Below are 16226 nucleotides of genomic sequence, written 5' to 3'. Positions count from 1 at the left end.
CATCAAATATGGAGACTAAAGCCAAATACATAACCATGCATTTCAAAACCTAAATGAGACCATATTCAAGAACTTATGTGTGTCTAATGAAACACTGATCACTTACCCACGATAGAAAGAATAACCACAACACAGTCAAAGATGTTCCAGCCATTGGTAAAGTAATAATGACGCAGTGCAAAGAGCTTAAGGACAAACTCAGAAGTGAAGGACACAATAAAGATGAAGTTGATCCAGTACAGGATGTTTTCAGTCTCCTGTGACTGATCGTCTGTCTCAACCATCATGGTGACCATGTTCAAACAGATGAGGATCATGATGGAAATATCAAAGACCTGCTGTGTCACAAAGTCAAACACCATCCCCTGGAGCTTGTTCTACAGAAGAGAAATTTAGAACAGATTTGAGATTTGTGCTCTTTTTATACTTCTTTCAGTGAGTCAAGAATGACTCTTTCAAACAGCACAATAAAGGCCAGCCAAGGAGTGATGTTCTGTACCTGGGGTCTAGGTATGGGTTTCTGAGGTTTCTTGGAGCCAAGTTTCTTCATAGCATTGTAGTATTTCTTCTGTTCCTCAGTCATAAAGATGTCCTGACCTCCAAAGTATAGCCATATACAATATTTGGTTAAAATCTACTCAAACATTACATAAAACAATCTTAAAGTTATGGTGAAAATTACTGAATAAATGTCAAGGAAGTAGAAATAAGTGCCAACATTTGCCAAATTTAACAAAGTGCAGATAAAGATAGGAGCCTTATCTTTTTCTTCTGCTGGTTGAAGTTATCAATGATGACACCAATGAAGAGGTTGAGGGTGAAGAAGGAGCCAAATATAATGAAGATGACAAAGTAGATGTACATGTAGATGTTGTCCTCATACTTGGGTTGGTCTCCCACCTGAGATTAGAAACAGATACTTTGACTAAAATGGCAGATAGAAGCGTTTTTTTCTTTCTTGCGTGCAGTTTTTCTACGTAAACATGCAATTTTACCATTGTGTTGCATCTCACTGTTTATTCAGTGTCTCGCGCAGGAGAGCCAATTTTTTCGACGCTGTGTCAGGTTAGAAAGAACGTCAACTTTTAAAAAAGTGTCGAGACACCTGCGTTCTGTTTTACTCGTTGTGCTGCGCCTCGCTTTTTTAACTAAAGATAGTGTTAGATCTTACCAGCCCCTAAGATTGCCCAAATATCTCACCTTTCGTGAGTCAACTGCTGCATACATAATGTCCATCCATCCCTTGAAGGTTGCCTTTGAGGGAAAAAGGGAAACAGAAACAGTCTGTCAACATTTGTAACAATGTTTAATTTAGAATATGTTAAGATAGTGCACCATCTTAATACAGGCAACTTAAAACTATTAAATGTGAAGTATATATTATTAAAATGTAAAAAAAATCTCTACTTGTGTAAAACGGCAATACGCTTAAAAAACATTGCATATAAAAAAACAAATGTATACGTAAATATATGTACATTTCAATTAAATAAAAGTGGGGTGGTGCTGTCAAACAGAGAGGTAGTCTTACCACTTGTAGTAGAGCCAAGTAACCAGCACCAACGTTGTCAAAGTTGATTTTGACGTTCTTCCAGCGCACCTCAGTGAAGTTCTGTGCCTTTAGTTCAAAGCACTGTGATCTGTTGTTGACCTCTTCGGGTAGGAAGTATTCCTCAGAGGTTGCATTGAAGCAGTAGTAGTACTTGCCCGCAAACATGTTGACTCCCATGATACTGAAAATCAGCCAAAAGATGAGGCAAACGAGCAACACATTCATAATGGAAGGGATGGCACCCACCAAGGCATTGACTACCACCTAGAGCAGAGTAGGAGAGACAAGGCAGTGCATTGTAAGAGACTGGAGAAGCCCCAGTAAATATTCAAACACAGAACACACATTTAAGTGAAACAAACACTGACAGTTGTGGCTGCATATTTGCATGGCACAAGAGGGAGATCATTAGTACTGTTAAGAGGGGCATTACTCCTTTTACTACTAGAATTTTTCTCTGCAAACTGTCAGGCCTGCACATTTTTCAGTCACATGGCCATTCAAGGATACTATTTAATGCTAGTTATCTGATCATTATGTTGTCATTTTAAATGTAGTCTTATGTTAAATTATTTACCATTACTCTCTGTTTGACTTTAGCTGCTATTTCATTCCTTTCCCTGTCAATTGATCCCACAGAGGCAGCTTCGACTCGGTAGCAGGAAACCCCTTATGTTAAAAAACCTTAGTGACAATACACTTACAATCATAAGGGTTTAACTTAAGGGGATTCATGCAACTGGGCCCAGAGCTCTGAGGTGTCTAATACTGAAAGTGTTCCATTAGCAGACCTTGGCTGCAAGCAGGTCTAATTGTGTTTGCAGTGTATTCGGTATTGTTATCATACCAAAAGATGAAGTTTCTCACAATTGGTCATTTTCCAAAAAATGACAGACTTAATGCTATGCTTAACCCTAGGTTAATATCATTTTAACTGTGGGTTAACCAACATTTTACACTTGTAATTTTGAGAGGGGGTTCTGCTTTTAACCCTGGGTTAAACCCTGCTCTGCTTTTGTGGTGCAATAACGATTCAGGCAGGCATCAATGTACTTCTTGCACATTTTCATACTATTTTTGTCTTATATTCCGATAAAAATATCTAAACATCCTTACAACAAGGAAAAAAATACTTGAGAAGCAGAATGACATAATATATAGTCTTCTTGTTAAGTTGAATGATGTGTGGTATTCCGTGGCAGAAAAAAATTTGTGAAGTTTTTAACATTACCAATAGCACAGTGATTTTTCGATATAAACTTAAAAGGATAGTTCACCCAAAAATTAAAATTCTCTCATCATTTACTCACCCTCATGCCATCCCAGACGTGTATGACTTTCCTTCTTCTGCAGAACGAAAATGAAGATTTTTAAAAGAATACCTCAGCTCTGTAGGTCCATACAATGCAATTAAATGGTGGCTAGAAATCTGAAGGTCCAAAAAGCAGATAGAAGCAGCATAAAAGTAATCCATAAGACTCCAGTGGTTAAATCCATATCTTTAAAAGCAATATGATAGGTGTGGGCAAGAAACAGATCAATATTTAAGTCCTTTTTTACTATTAAGTTCCACTTTCTTATCTGAAAGTCACACGTGACATGTGAAAGTGGAGATTTATGGTAAAAAAGGACTTAAATATTTATCAGTTTCTTACTCACACCTATCATATCGCTTTTACTTATATGGATTTAAACACTGGAGTCATATGGATTACTTTTATCTGCTTCTTGGACCTTCAGATTTCTGGCCAATATTCACTTGCATTGAAAGGACCAACACAGCTGAGATATTCTTCTAAAAAATCTTCATTTGTGTTCTGCAGAAGAAAGAAAGTCATACACATCTGGGGTGGCATGAGAGTGAGTAAATGATGGGAGAATTTTCATTTTGGGGTGAACTATTCCTTTAACTTCAATCTTCAGGAAGTAGTGTTGAAATTTAGCAAAAACATACAGTTTGGTTGACTTAGGCAGAGGTTTGGGAAATCTTACTGGACATTTTGTCAGGATGAATAGCTTTAAACACAAACATTTGTTTTCTTGGATGGCCATTGACTTTTACACAGCCTACTATTCCTATTCGAAATGGCCAAAAAACCCCCTTGAATATTAAAAATGAGTGAGTTTCTTTATGTTTCCTCTCTCTCTGGCTATTAGCGGTATGTTTAAAAAACGTGTGAAAGTATCATAAACGACTTCCATACAAATATGCCACACAGACTCACACAACGACTTCTACATCCCCAACGCAAACATTTTCAACCTTCCACTGCCAAACACACTGCCCCCACCCAACTACATTAACTTGGCTATAGCAAGCTTAAGCAACATTTAACATATTACAACAACCCCTCCCACCCTTTGCCTCCACATCCCTCCCTTTCCCCCACTGTCCAAGTCAGGACATCGTCTGTCAGTGATTAGCGATGAACAGAGTGTGCCAGGAGACGCTCACTAACTGTGTTAGGCAGCCGAGCCGCAGCTCTCAGGCAGGCAGCTGAGCATGCAGATCTCTCACAGACTAAAAGTGGAGCCATATTCCCCCCCTTAAACACACAGAGAGGCACAGTGGATGACAACATTCTCACAGCAAGTGCAGGGGAATCTTAGCTTATGTGAATCACATTGACCATGTACTGGCTCACATATACGGTTAAAGGTGCAGCACAGTTTTAAAATCAATTTGTCATATTATCTACATATATTTAAAATGTATGCATAGTATTAGAGAAATTGAGAAATATAGGCAATACCAATTATGTAATATTAAGTAATAATAATAGACTAGATACACTGTAGGAGTGCTGAAGATTGGTTTGTGTTATAAGACCCCCAGGAAAAAGCACTTGTCAAGAAAATCACTGTCCGTTTTCCAATAGAGACTACATGTTTAAATGTCACATAGACATAAAATATCTTTGTGAGGATCAACACAGATATTAAAGTGAGGGAAAATGGCTTTCAAAAGTGCATTATGTGCATTAGCAATTGAACATGACATGCGTGTAACATGACATCTTTGTGAAATCTCAAGAACCGTTAAAATCAATAAATAAATGAACAGGAGAGGCAGCAGTGTGGAGAGATTTGTGCCTTTTCAAACTGGCCGATTTGATGCATATTTTGTGGTAGAGAAAATCCAAACGCGAATACCTGCACAAGGTAAATCTAAATAAATCAACAAGAATAGCTTACTATCCAGTTTGTTATATTAGAAAAATGTAGTTTAAAAATGGCAAACACACAAAGGTCTACACTGGTTTCATGATATCTCAGTCTAATATATGTGTGTGTGTGTGTGTGTGTGTGTGTGTGTGTGTGTTTGGGCAGGTTTAAGTGGTTTACGAGGACTTTAGGTTACAAACTGGTAATTACAAGGGTATTATGCTATAAATGTGGTTTATGAGGACATTTCTAGTGTCCCCATAATTCAAATCGCTTAAAAAACATACTAAACGATGTTTTATTGAAAATGTAAAAATGCAGAAAGTATTTTGTGAGGGTTAGGTTTAGGGGTAGGATTAGGGTTAGGTGATAGAATCTATAGTTCGTACAGTATAAAAATCATTATGTCTATGGAGAGTCCTCATAATGATAGCTGCACCAACATGTGTGTGTGTGTGTGTGTGTGTTCATGTTAACATATGTATCTCTCCACTCTTGTGTCTCCTTATCGAATTATTTATTCATTTGTAACCCTTTTAGCTAAATTCAAACAAAACAGCATAACAGTTGATGAACATTGAAATTATTTACTAGGGTCAGAAAAAAATTGTTCTCTCTGTACTTTGATATACTTTTCTACAGATGACATAAAATGGATATTTCACACATCCTCATGGTTCCAATTATAGGTTACATTCCATTAAAACAAACCTATCAAAACACCATCTCGATTCACCCAAAAATGGCAATGCAAGCTTATGTCTAATCTAAGTACAATACTAAGAGATAAAATTATGAGATGAAAAAATTAGAAACAAAACTAACAAATTTAGAAACCAATAATATAGTAAGATACATGCATTTTTAAAGTACATAAAAATGTAAGGGCAAACATATCCAATAGTATAGCTCAATCAAATACAACTGAGTCCTTTATATTGAGAAATATTGTCTGTCATATTTGGGTCTTCTGATTTTTTTTAAACTAGGCATTACCTGAATTCATAACATCAGTGTGAGATCACATAATCTCTTTACTCTCTTTCCTTTAAGTTTCACTCTGTTCGAAAGTGAAACTAACACAAACCTCTCAATGCCTTGTATCACAAGACTGCCTCACATATTTCCTAAGCTTCTGTGTCAAACACTGACTGGCAACTACTATAAACATCCAGACTAATCAAGTCTCTAAAAAGACATATCATCCACTCCACAACTAGAAACCAGCTGGAAAATCCAGAGAGTAACATAAGCTTAGTAAATATCTCCCTCTCACACCCAAAATCATGTGTGTATGAGGTTCTCTTTTTACAGTCCCATGTGCAGATCCTAGACAAGCAAAGAGGGTGAGGTGAGCTCCAGCAGGTTGGCTCCTCAGCGCTGCTCTGGGCCGGGCAGCACGGGGCCAAATTGGCTGAAGTGAACAGTGTGAGATGAAGGGAGGGAGAGAGGGAAGGGCGCTGCACAGTGCTGCAGATGGGAGGGGGTGAGGAGGGGTAGAGTGGGAGGAGAAGCTCAGGGCAACCAGTCCACAGGTAAGAGAAGAGAGACTGAAAGTGACAACAACCAGGTGCAACCGTTCACAACCATCAAAAGGGGATAAGTAGCTACCATTGCATTGGTCTGAATTGATTAACAAGATGACTAAAGAGGCTGATGATTACAGATGACCACAACTGCAATAGCTTGCTAACTACATTCAGCACAGTGCCGGGAATTATCCTACTCTTGCTCTTCAACTGAGTTAAGGAGAAAACAGCACATTTATTTAACACTGACCAATTGACTCAATCCTGCTTAAGTGACTATTGCGTTTCGCCATATTATCAAACAAGCATTTGCTCTTTTCTAATGAAAGTCTATGGAATTTCAGTGTGGATTCAAGTGCATCAGCTCAAGTGCATGCTGTAATTATAGCTAAAAGGGGACATACCAATATTTGTAATGAAAAAATTTGTTACATTTACAAAAATGCAAAATAGAAGCATTTTCACTGGATAGTTTGGATAATTTTTTAAAGAATTTTACAAAAATGTTGAGGCAAAAGGTACCCAGACAGGATACGTGCTGTATTTTTTCCATTTTCCAAATCTTTAGAAGATGCATTGATTAAGCTACAGTACGTGTCAGCCCTCATTCTCAAATAAACAAATTTTTCAGCTAATTGACAACAGTATGGACACCTACATTTGCTCCAAGGTAAATTAATGATGATAATTTAATGCTTATTAATTTACGTACTGATTCAGGTCATAATAGGGTAATAGAGGTGAGAGTTCACATTACCATAATGAGTATATTCAGGGGCGTTGTAATATTATTTAAAGGAATATTCCGTGTTCAATACAAGTTCAGCTCAATCGACAGCATTTGTGGCATAATGTTGATAACCACAAAAAATTATTTCGTCTTGTCCCTCCTTTTCTTTAAAAAAGCTAAAATCGAGGTTACAGTTAGGCACTTACAATGGAAGTGAATGGGGTCAATTCTTGGAGGGTTTAAAGGCAGAAATGTGAAGCTTATGATTTTATAAAAGCACATACAGTACATTAATTCTTCTGTTAAAACTCCTGTATAATTTGAGTTGTAAAGTTGCTTAAATCATAATTTTTACAGTCATTTCAGGGTTTGTTGACATTACATCCTGATGGCAATTAAGTTGTAAAATTGGCAATAACTTTACACAGAAAAGGTTAGTAAGCGATTTTATGACAATAAAATACTTTTAAAACAGTGATTATTTTAATGTTTACAGATTGGCTCCATTCATGTTCATTGTAAATGCCTCACTGGAATCCCGATTTTTGCTTCTTTTAAAAAAAAAAGGAGGGGCAAGTCAAAATAAATTTTTTGTGGTAATCAACATTATGCCACAAATGCTGTCGACTGACCTTAACTTGTATTGAACCTGGAATATTTTTCACTGTTCACGGAAATCTCCAATTCAGTCCAGTGGGAAGTTGTGTAAAGCTTGTCTGAGCGAGCAACATTTGCCAAGGGAGGTGGAGCTTAGCAAATGGTCAATTATTTTAAATGTGCTCTGTGTGTTTAAGTATCTAGTATGTTGCAGTAGAAGTGGGGGCCTCAGTGTTCTGTGCTGCTGGTTGTTCTCTGAGAGAGACAGGGTCAGTGGAAGAGGAGAAATGGAGGGAAGGGAGCTCTCCATCAAAAGCAGAATTTGAGAGTGAGGCCAAATGAACAGCCAATTGCAGATCAAATGCTGTGTGAAATGAGAAGGGATTTGAATGGTGCTGCTTTTTTTTTTTGTGTTTTTTTTTTTGAAATATATTTCATGCTACATTTCTTTAGGGCCAATTTGTAATATTATTTGTAATGAGGCAGCTTTGATACATTTGCCTTTCTGTAAGACAATTACTTACTGTAAGATAACTAGCAGTCAATCGTAAACCTGATTTCAGTTAAATCAGGGAATACCTGCTCTTCAAAGAGATGCTTTTCACATCCTATTTTCCCAATAATCTTAGCTGCATCATGACTGAATCATTGGCACATGTGGAACAAAAGAGGTGTGCATGAAAAGGGTGGGTCCTTTTCATTGGTTTCATCTTTAAAAAAAAAAATCCCCCGGTATGGTTTTGGTGGTCCTTGCCGGTCTTTTTTTTTTTTTTTTTTTTTTTTTTTTGATCAGTTCTAGCATGCTGTAACTGCTGAATGGGCATGCAGAGAGATCAGCTCTATAGCTTTGTATCTTACCCTCATCCCTTCAAAACGTGACAATGCTCTGAGGGGTCTCAGGGCCCTTAGTGTCCTGAGTGATTTAATGGGCCCTAGATCGGAGTAGCCCAGCGCATTAGCTATAAGGCTGACTATAGACACCTACACAGAAACAGAGAAGCAAAAAAGGATCCATACTGTTAGACGGGAGGAAAGCTCTTGAGGGAAGAGTTGGCCTCTAGAGCTGCTGGAACGTTGGTTTACACACATACACAACAGTTTGGGTGGGTATATACATATATAATACTGCATTTATACATGTATATATCCCCAAGAAGGAGAGAGAGAAAGAATCATGTTTAGTATTGGTTATAGGTACAGATAGGGGCTTAAAAGCAGAGGATAAACCCAGGATTTTGCTCTGTGTTAGTTTAGGTCGCCAATGCTGGCAAGCTTCCTTACACCTGCGGAGAAACTTGTGATTGAAAGAGACAGACAGAAAGAAGCATAAGACTCAATCAGAGGACAGAGAAGCGCAACACATGGCTGATTTAGGACCGACAACATTAGGAGACCTTGGGGACATGGGGGTTGAGTAGGAGGCCCTAATAAGACAGAGGTGACCCCTGCAGGTGCATAAAAAAACACCCAACATACTCAAGAACCTTACCCTTGCCCTTCAAACATTGTCCCTCCTTGTCGCTCTTGGCTGAGGTATTATATCCCATATAATTTAAGACAGACAAACTAATGGAACCTGTGAAAAAGAATACAGGTAAACATGTACATATATGTCAAATTGCAAGTTACATTGATTTTACAGTTTAGAGAGCATCACATTGACACAGTAACGTTACAGTGGAGGAGAAGACTAGGGGATGGCAGAGAGTAATGGACACTGTACAGCACTGAAAGGACAAAATCACTCTAAGGGAACTCAAGCTCTGGTCAGTCTCAAGATGCCATCCAAAACACGATGAAAGCTAGTGTAAATACTAAGTGCATGGAGGTCATTTACAGTAGGTCAAGACTCTCAAGAAAACGTATTGATTATACTGTAAGTGTCAAAGGTGTTGATGGAAAGGAAAACTGGTGCAAATAGAATCACGTCAGAGCTCGTCAGTGGATATTCAGGGGGAAATTTCAATTGACAGGCATTGAGAGACCGGGCTTGAGTCCCCTTGTAAAGGTATACAAACAGACCTGCACACCTCCAACCAGCCACTGACGAAGATTTGGTAAAAACACAGCAAAAGTCCACAACACCAAAAGCTAACCAACTCACAGAGTAGATTATATTAAAGGTGAAAGCTTTATTCTGAATGGCACTGTGGTCTTTACAGTCTGTAATACCATGTTTCTTCACTGAAGAAAACATACTTATTGACATTATCATTTTAGAAACCACAAGCCAATATCTATTGTCTTCAATTAGTATGACCTACAAGGACACCAGCACATATCAACTAATTTCTGCTTTTAAATTATCTTGGAAACTGTACATAGCACATTTAGCTGATGTCAGTTATTAATTAGACAAAATGTGTGTTTCATATTTTCACAATTAAAAATAAGACTCTATGAAAAAAAGCCCTTTTTCCTTTCTGACAAATTCTCTTACGTTTTATAATACTGGGGCTGGCTCTGTACTACACATTGCACTCTCAAGAATGAGTCATTTTCAGAGGATTATTGTGTAATAAAGCTTTCTCCTTCATCTACAGATCACGTGATCTTTGGGGGTAATTGTCACCTTTAGCCTCAGTCGGAACCCACAAGTGCCCCTTTATGGAGGGCCCCGGGGCCCTCTGAGCCGGCTGAGATGGCCCCTCAGTGTAAGCTTTCTTCATCTGTCAGCACTCTTGCTCTGCAAGGTAAGGTCAATGAGATGTGTGGCTGTGACCAAATGAAGACATAAAAATAATAAATAATAAAAAATAAAAAAACTGAAACTGAATAGATTAAAAAATAATCAGAAATGGTGGATGTTTGTCACTCATTCTATTCAGAATGGTTAATAAGTGATTAATGCTTTGGCTATTGTATACTATACAGTGAATTTTTCCTAAATAAAATGGATGGTTGTATAATGTCACAACACTAACAAAATAAGGATTGTTTTTGAATTGATCATAACTCACACACTCCAACACTCAAACTGCAAAAAAACTATTTTCTTAATCAGTATTTTTGTCTTGTTTTCTAGTTGAAATATCTAAACATCCATATAAATTTATTTGACAAGTAAAATTGTGTACGATAATAAGACTTACTCTCAGAGTTTTTTCTGGTAACACTTTACAATAAAGTTCCATATTAGGTAACTCATTTTAATATCAGGTAATGCATTAGATATCATAAACAAACAATTAACAATAATTGTTTTACATCATTTATTAATCTTTTTTAATGTTAGTTCATAAAAATACTATTGTTCATTGTTAGTTCATGTTAGTTCATAGTGCATTACACAAATGTTAACAAATACAATGTTTGATTTTAAAAGTGTATTACTATATGTTGAAATTAACATTTAATAATAACTAAATAACTTATAAATAAATATTAATTGCTTTAATTATTAATAAATTCAGTATTGTTCATTGTTACTTCATGTTAACTAATGTTGGTAACTAATGGAACCTTATTGTAAAGTTTTACCATTTTTCTTATCCCATTGGTAATTAAATGTTTTTTTTTTTCTTGTTTAAGCATAAACTTCACTAAAGGTTTTTTGTCAGAGGTGCAAAAACCATATATGCAAGCTCAACGCTTATAATGGATGACACCAACCCCACCCCCCAACCTCAACGCTTATAATGGATGACACCAACCCCCCCCCCCCCCAACCTCAACGCTTATAATGGATGACACCAACCCCCCCCCCCCCAACCTCAACGCTTATAATGGATGACACCAACCCCCCCCCCCCCCCAAACTCAACGCTTATAATGGATGACATTCCCCTCCCCACGCTTGACAGATACATGGGGCACAAAATGTAGTTTTGCATACCTGCTCGGAAATGTGTAGCAGCACCCCTGCTTTTTCATCTATTCTTAAAACAAGGGAAAACTATTTTCCAGTGAGGTAAGAAAAACAAATTTACTTCAAGATATACTCACTGAAAACAAGTAATTCTTTCTTAAGCAATTTTGCTTCAAGTAAATTCATCTGGTATTAAGGATGTTTAGATATTTTAAATGAAAAACACTGAATAAGAAAATATTTTTGCAGGGCTTAAAAACTAATATCTAATAAAAACTAAAAATATAATATTAGTCAAAGATGTCAAGAGAGTAGTAATAAACTGTATGGGTGATGGAACAGATATATCATGGGAGACAGACTGGGAATAATGGCACATATAGAAATATACACAAACACACACATGCTGGATATGATGCTGGCCCCTTGTGAAAGCCCTTCTGAGCATCACACCCATAAAAGCAAAGCAAAGAACAGTGGAGGAACAGAGCAAAGACTAGATCAACACCACCAAACCAAAACCAATGACAGCAGATTTCAGGAGGACAACTCACCGTCTGCTGCATGTCCTTAACATAAACACATCTCAGTACTGCCTCAAGGAAGGGAAGAGCAGGTGTGAGAGGGAAGGAAGGGCTGAACCTTTGATCCATCTTGGGATATTTAGTTCTTCTCAACTACCACAAGTGTTTCCATACGTGTCCACTGGCACGTGTTGAGTGAAGCGAAGCAGGCATTGTCAATTAATTCCAATGAGAATCCACCTCGCAAGCGTGGCACTCGGCTCCCATTGGAATTTATTGAAAGCACCAGCTTCGCTTCACGCAACACGCGCCAGTGGAAATGTACAGTTAGTCCACCACCCTGGCAGTAGTCACACAAGACTACAGCTCCCATCAGCCTTGTTTAAGGCAGAGGTAGGCAAAGGGTGGGTGTTGACTGTATCGAGATCAAACTCAAAGAAACTTGATTTATTTATTTTTTTAGCTGTGTGATGATTACAGTTTGACCATCCAGTGGTCATTGTTGAGTTTAAGTGGTACCATAGCTCAGAATTCATCAAAGGTGTTGGCTTTGATTTAGAGATTAGGCTGTGAATGATATCTGGTACTAGTTATGGTAATAGTTTTTATATATTTCCGTATCAATGTGTAAAAATCTTGTTTATGGGTGATTCTTCAATTTTTTTTACTTGAAAAAGTATTTCTTCAAACCACATTTCATTTATGTTAGAACATTTAGCTCTGTCCTGTAATATAGATCTACAGTAATCATGACCTCGATCAACCTGAACCTCGTGCGACCCCATGTACACATGCGTGGACATTGTGTTTTGGCTTTACTCTATGCAACACATAATTTAAATTCATGTAAACCCACTGATCTCATTTCAAAAGACTCTGTGCTGTCAGTAAAGGGTTAAACTTTCGATGTACGGAGCCATGTGACAAAACAACATGGGTTTGTCTTTGGAGGAAACGCCAACAAAACTACATCTGGTAAGAAACCTAATTAAGTTTTTACACTGAAACCTGTTTGAGTCAAAAGTTTAGAGTCTCTAGTTTCATCCAATATGCCATTTTAAAAATTTGAGCGATTTATCGTTAAATGCCACACTGCTAAACACAATGTACACTAATGTGTACTTCAGCAAATTTGTTCATAGAAATCTTACATATATTCACTGGTCATTATCATATTGAGAATCAATGGGTTCATCCAAAAGCTGAAAAAATTTGCTTTCAGAGGCTTTATATGGAGATGAAAATAAGGTGCAGTTCTGAGACCAGTGCAGACAGACAGCACACTGGAAGATAAGTCATTCACTAAATCAACATGTTTGGCAGACATGGGAAAATGGTAATCAGTACACAGATTCAGAATTTATAATGCATAATTTTTTTAACATGGTTGGCAGTGATTGGATGATGCTGGTCATTACTTTGATTCATTTCTGATGTAATGTCTGTAACATCTCAAAAACATCAATAGCCAACACTCCTGTAAACATAATAAACAATTTAATAAAGAAAAAGCTGACTTTTTATAGCTTTGTATTATTTTAAATTTCACAAATTAGTCCCGCTGTCCACATATGTTGACATACATTTTTAGGAAAACGATTTGGTGAATTTTTTTTTGTTGTTGTTTGTTTTTGTTTTGTTTTTTTTTGCATGTTTATTAGGTGCTACAACTTACAAATCAAAAAGGGAAATAGAAAATGCGCACAGCAGTCACATTCGGGTCTCAGGAGGTTAAAGTGAATTTTGGTATAAAAAAAATAGGAGTAAAAATTATAATAAAAGAAGATTTTCTAAATTAACAATTTTAAATACTAACTGGTTTGGTAGACACAATAAAAAATTTTTCAGATGACGATCATGTAAAATCTTCAAATTAATTGATGTTGAAACTGTCACTCTGCTGCCCTGACAGAGATGTGCTAAAATTTTAAACATAAATATCAAATGAATTAATTTTTTTTTTATTTTTTATGTTCTTAAAAAAAAAAGGGTAAAGTTGAATTTCCTTGATTTAAACCTTATATACCAGTATTTACAGTATAGAGGTGAAGTTAGAAAGTCTGGGGGACAAACTATTGTAATTTATTCTTTAAAACTAATGATTGTTCAAGCATTTTTTTTCTTTAAAACCATCCTAGGGAACAGAAAAAAATCTATCAACTGAAGAATCACCCTTTTATAGTGCCAACTACCAGAATTCCAGTATAAACTTAAGCTTAAGGACAAATCGCAGACTGATAAAAATTGTTGGTATTGGTGACCACATGTAAGGACCCCCATATAAGGTGAAAGGACTTCAAATCTCAAGACTGGGCAGCTCATTAAACAAGATGGGATTGGGTATACGAGTTCTGCTAAAAGGTGGTTAGTTCAGGAACAAGGTCAGAACACACACAGAACAATTTGCTTCTTGACATGATCACTGCAATTGTAACATGTCCTCCACATATCATGAGAGAAGCACATTCATATGATGATCCTCTGAAGCCCTTAGTTTGGAGTCCAAGTGTGAGCATTTTAGATATTCATTTAATTGATCAAATACTTAAGAACAGTAGATTCAGAATTTAAATCTACAATAGCATCAGTGATTTGTTGTACAAAATATTTTCTGTGGTGATATAAATTTAGGGGTTATGTGACCTGGTGAGTCTCCACACTAAGCGCAGAAAATGAAACCAATCAGAGGGTACAACTACCTTATAGTTCACACATCATAGGACATCATACAAATATGTAGAATTATTAGAAACAAGGTTAATTTAGGAGTAAGAATTGCTTGAATATCATATCAATAATCCTTGTTATTGATAGACTGATTCTGGCTAGTCATTTCCATTCCAACACTTATGTCATATAGGATGGACTTCTGTACAAAATAACTATTTTTTGCATACAAAGGGAGATGGCACAAAAGTTCAATTATTTGTCATGTGACAGAGCTCAAAGCACAATACTGTTTAGTTTTATAGCCAGTATATCAGTCTTTATAGTGGATATTCAAGCATCTCAGGGTCACAAAGAAATATATAATTTTTGCATGGCTATGCATGGGTGAAAGATCGTAGAGATGATGTAATCTTAAGAAATAACATGATTTTCACACAACTAATATATTACATAAGCATAAACAGTTGTATTAATGGTAAGCACACTGTTTTTCACCATTACATACCACAACACAGCATTACTCTTCATATAAAAGATCATATTATAAAAACTCTTCTCTGCCCAACACATTCACATCTTGTGATAAAAGGAAACCATCCTGTTTTTGGCCTTGACTATCACATAATACTTAGTGTGTTCATCTGCATGGAAGCTGGACGGTAGGCAGCTATTTTTAAGCCATCTCTTAAACTTGCCTCGTTGTGACTGGAAAACAGTATTGTCAAGTCTATGATTGCGAAGTTAATACTGTCTTTGTTGTCTGAAATGCCACAGAGTTAATTTATCAGTTAAAATAAAGCTCCTAGTTTAGTAATATAAAGCTTGAATCAAGCTGTATGTTAAGTCTTAAAAACTTTTAACAATTTTGTAGTCAGTTTGCAAACTCATTGACAGATACAACAACCATATTAGTGTCAATAAGTAATAATCTTAATTTCTACTCAAAGCTTACAAACTCTGGTCATCTCAAGACTGGACTACTGTAACGCTCTGTTGGACAGACATCCAGCTAGCATGATTAAGCCACTGCAGATGATCCAGAACACAGCAGTGCATCTGGTTTTCAATCAGCCATAGAGGGCTCACATCACCCCACTCTTGATTTCACACCACTGGTTACCTGTAACTGCCCTCATCAAATTAAAGCAGTTAACTCTGGCCTTCAGGACAGCCTATGTAACAGCACCCTATTACTTCAATTCACTCTTTCTATGTCCCAGCTTGCTCTCGGCGGTCAATGAACGAGCCTCGCCTGGAGTTCCCATCACATAGAGGCACAAATTCACGATAATTCTCTGTGGTAGAATGAGCTTCTAACCTCTGCACAATCTGCTGAAAAGATCTTAACATTCAAGAACCAGCTGAAAACACATCTGTTCTGAGAGAACTTAACCAAGAGCACTTTACCAATCCTGAGTAAATGCACTTACTTACTATTTAACTATTTAACTATTTAACGTGTCTGTCTCTTTATTCTACACTAGCTTCTATACTACTCCAGCCACATTGAGAACACGGCAGTGCGATATTGCAGATACTGTTGACTTTTTATGACAATTTGCTTGCAATGTTCCTCATTTATAAGTCGCTTTGGATAAAAGCATCAGCTAAATGGCTAAATGTAAATGTAAACATGTGTCCTAACCAGGTGC

At 36.8% G+C, this 16226-nt stretch overlaps 1 protein-coding gene across 5 annotated transcripts in view; it reads right to left on the bottom strand.

Annotated features, from left to right (window-relative positions):
- The window catches only part of LOC127419592 (sodium channel protein type 8 subunit alpha-like), a 90978-nt gene that overhangs the window by 4889 nt on the left and 69863 nt on the right, over positions 1 to 16226 (bottom strand). For all 5 annotated transcript variants that reach the window (XM_051661100.1, XM_051661104.1, XM_051661099.1 and 2 more), the window contains 6 exons: positions 8432 to 8554; positions 1532 to 1816; positions 1201 to 1254; positions 763 to 900; positions 500 to 604; positions 107 to 377 (listed from right to left, as the gene is read on the bottom strand). In XM_051661100.1, the coding sequence (XP_051517060.1) occupies positions 107 to 377; positions 500 to 604; positions 763 to 900; positions 1201 to 1254; positions 1532 to 1816; positions 8432 to 8554 (976 nt within the window). The remainder of the gene's footprint in view (positions 1 to 106; positions 378 to 499; positions 605 to 762; positions 901 to 1200; positions 1255 to 1531; positions 1817 to 8431; positions 8555 to 16226) is intronic.

The sequence above is a fragment of the Myxocyprinus asiaticus genome, chromosome 29 (assembly GCF_019703515.2).
Source record: "Myxocyprinus asiaticus isolate MX2 ecotype Aquarium Trade chromosome 29, UBuf_Myxa_2, whole genome shotgun sequence".
NCBI classification, from domain to species: domain Eukaryota; kingdom Metazoa; phylum Chordata; class Actinopteri; order Cypriniformes; family Catostomidae; genus Myxocyprinus; species Myxocyprinus asiaticus.
This window is presented reverse-complemented; position numbering and strand designations above follow the sequence as displayed.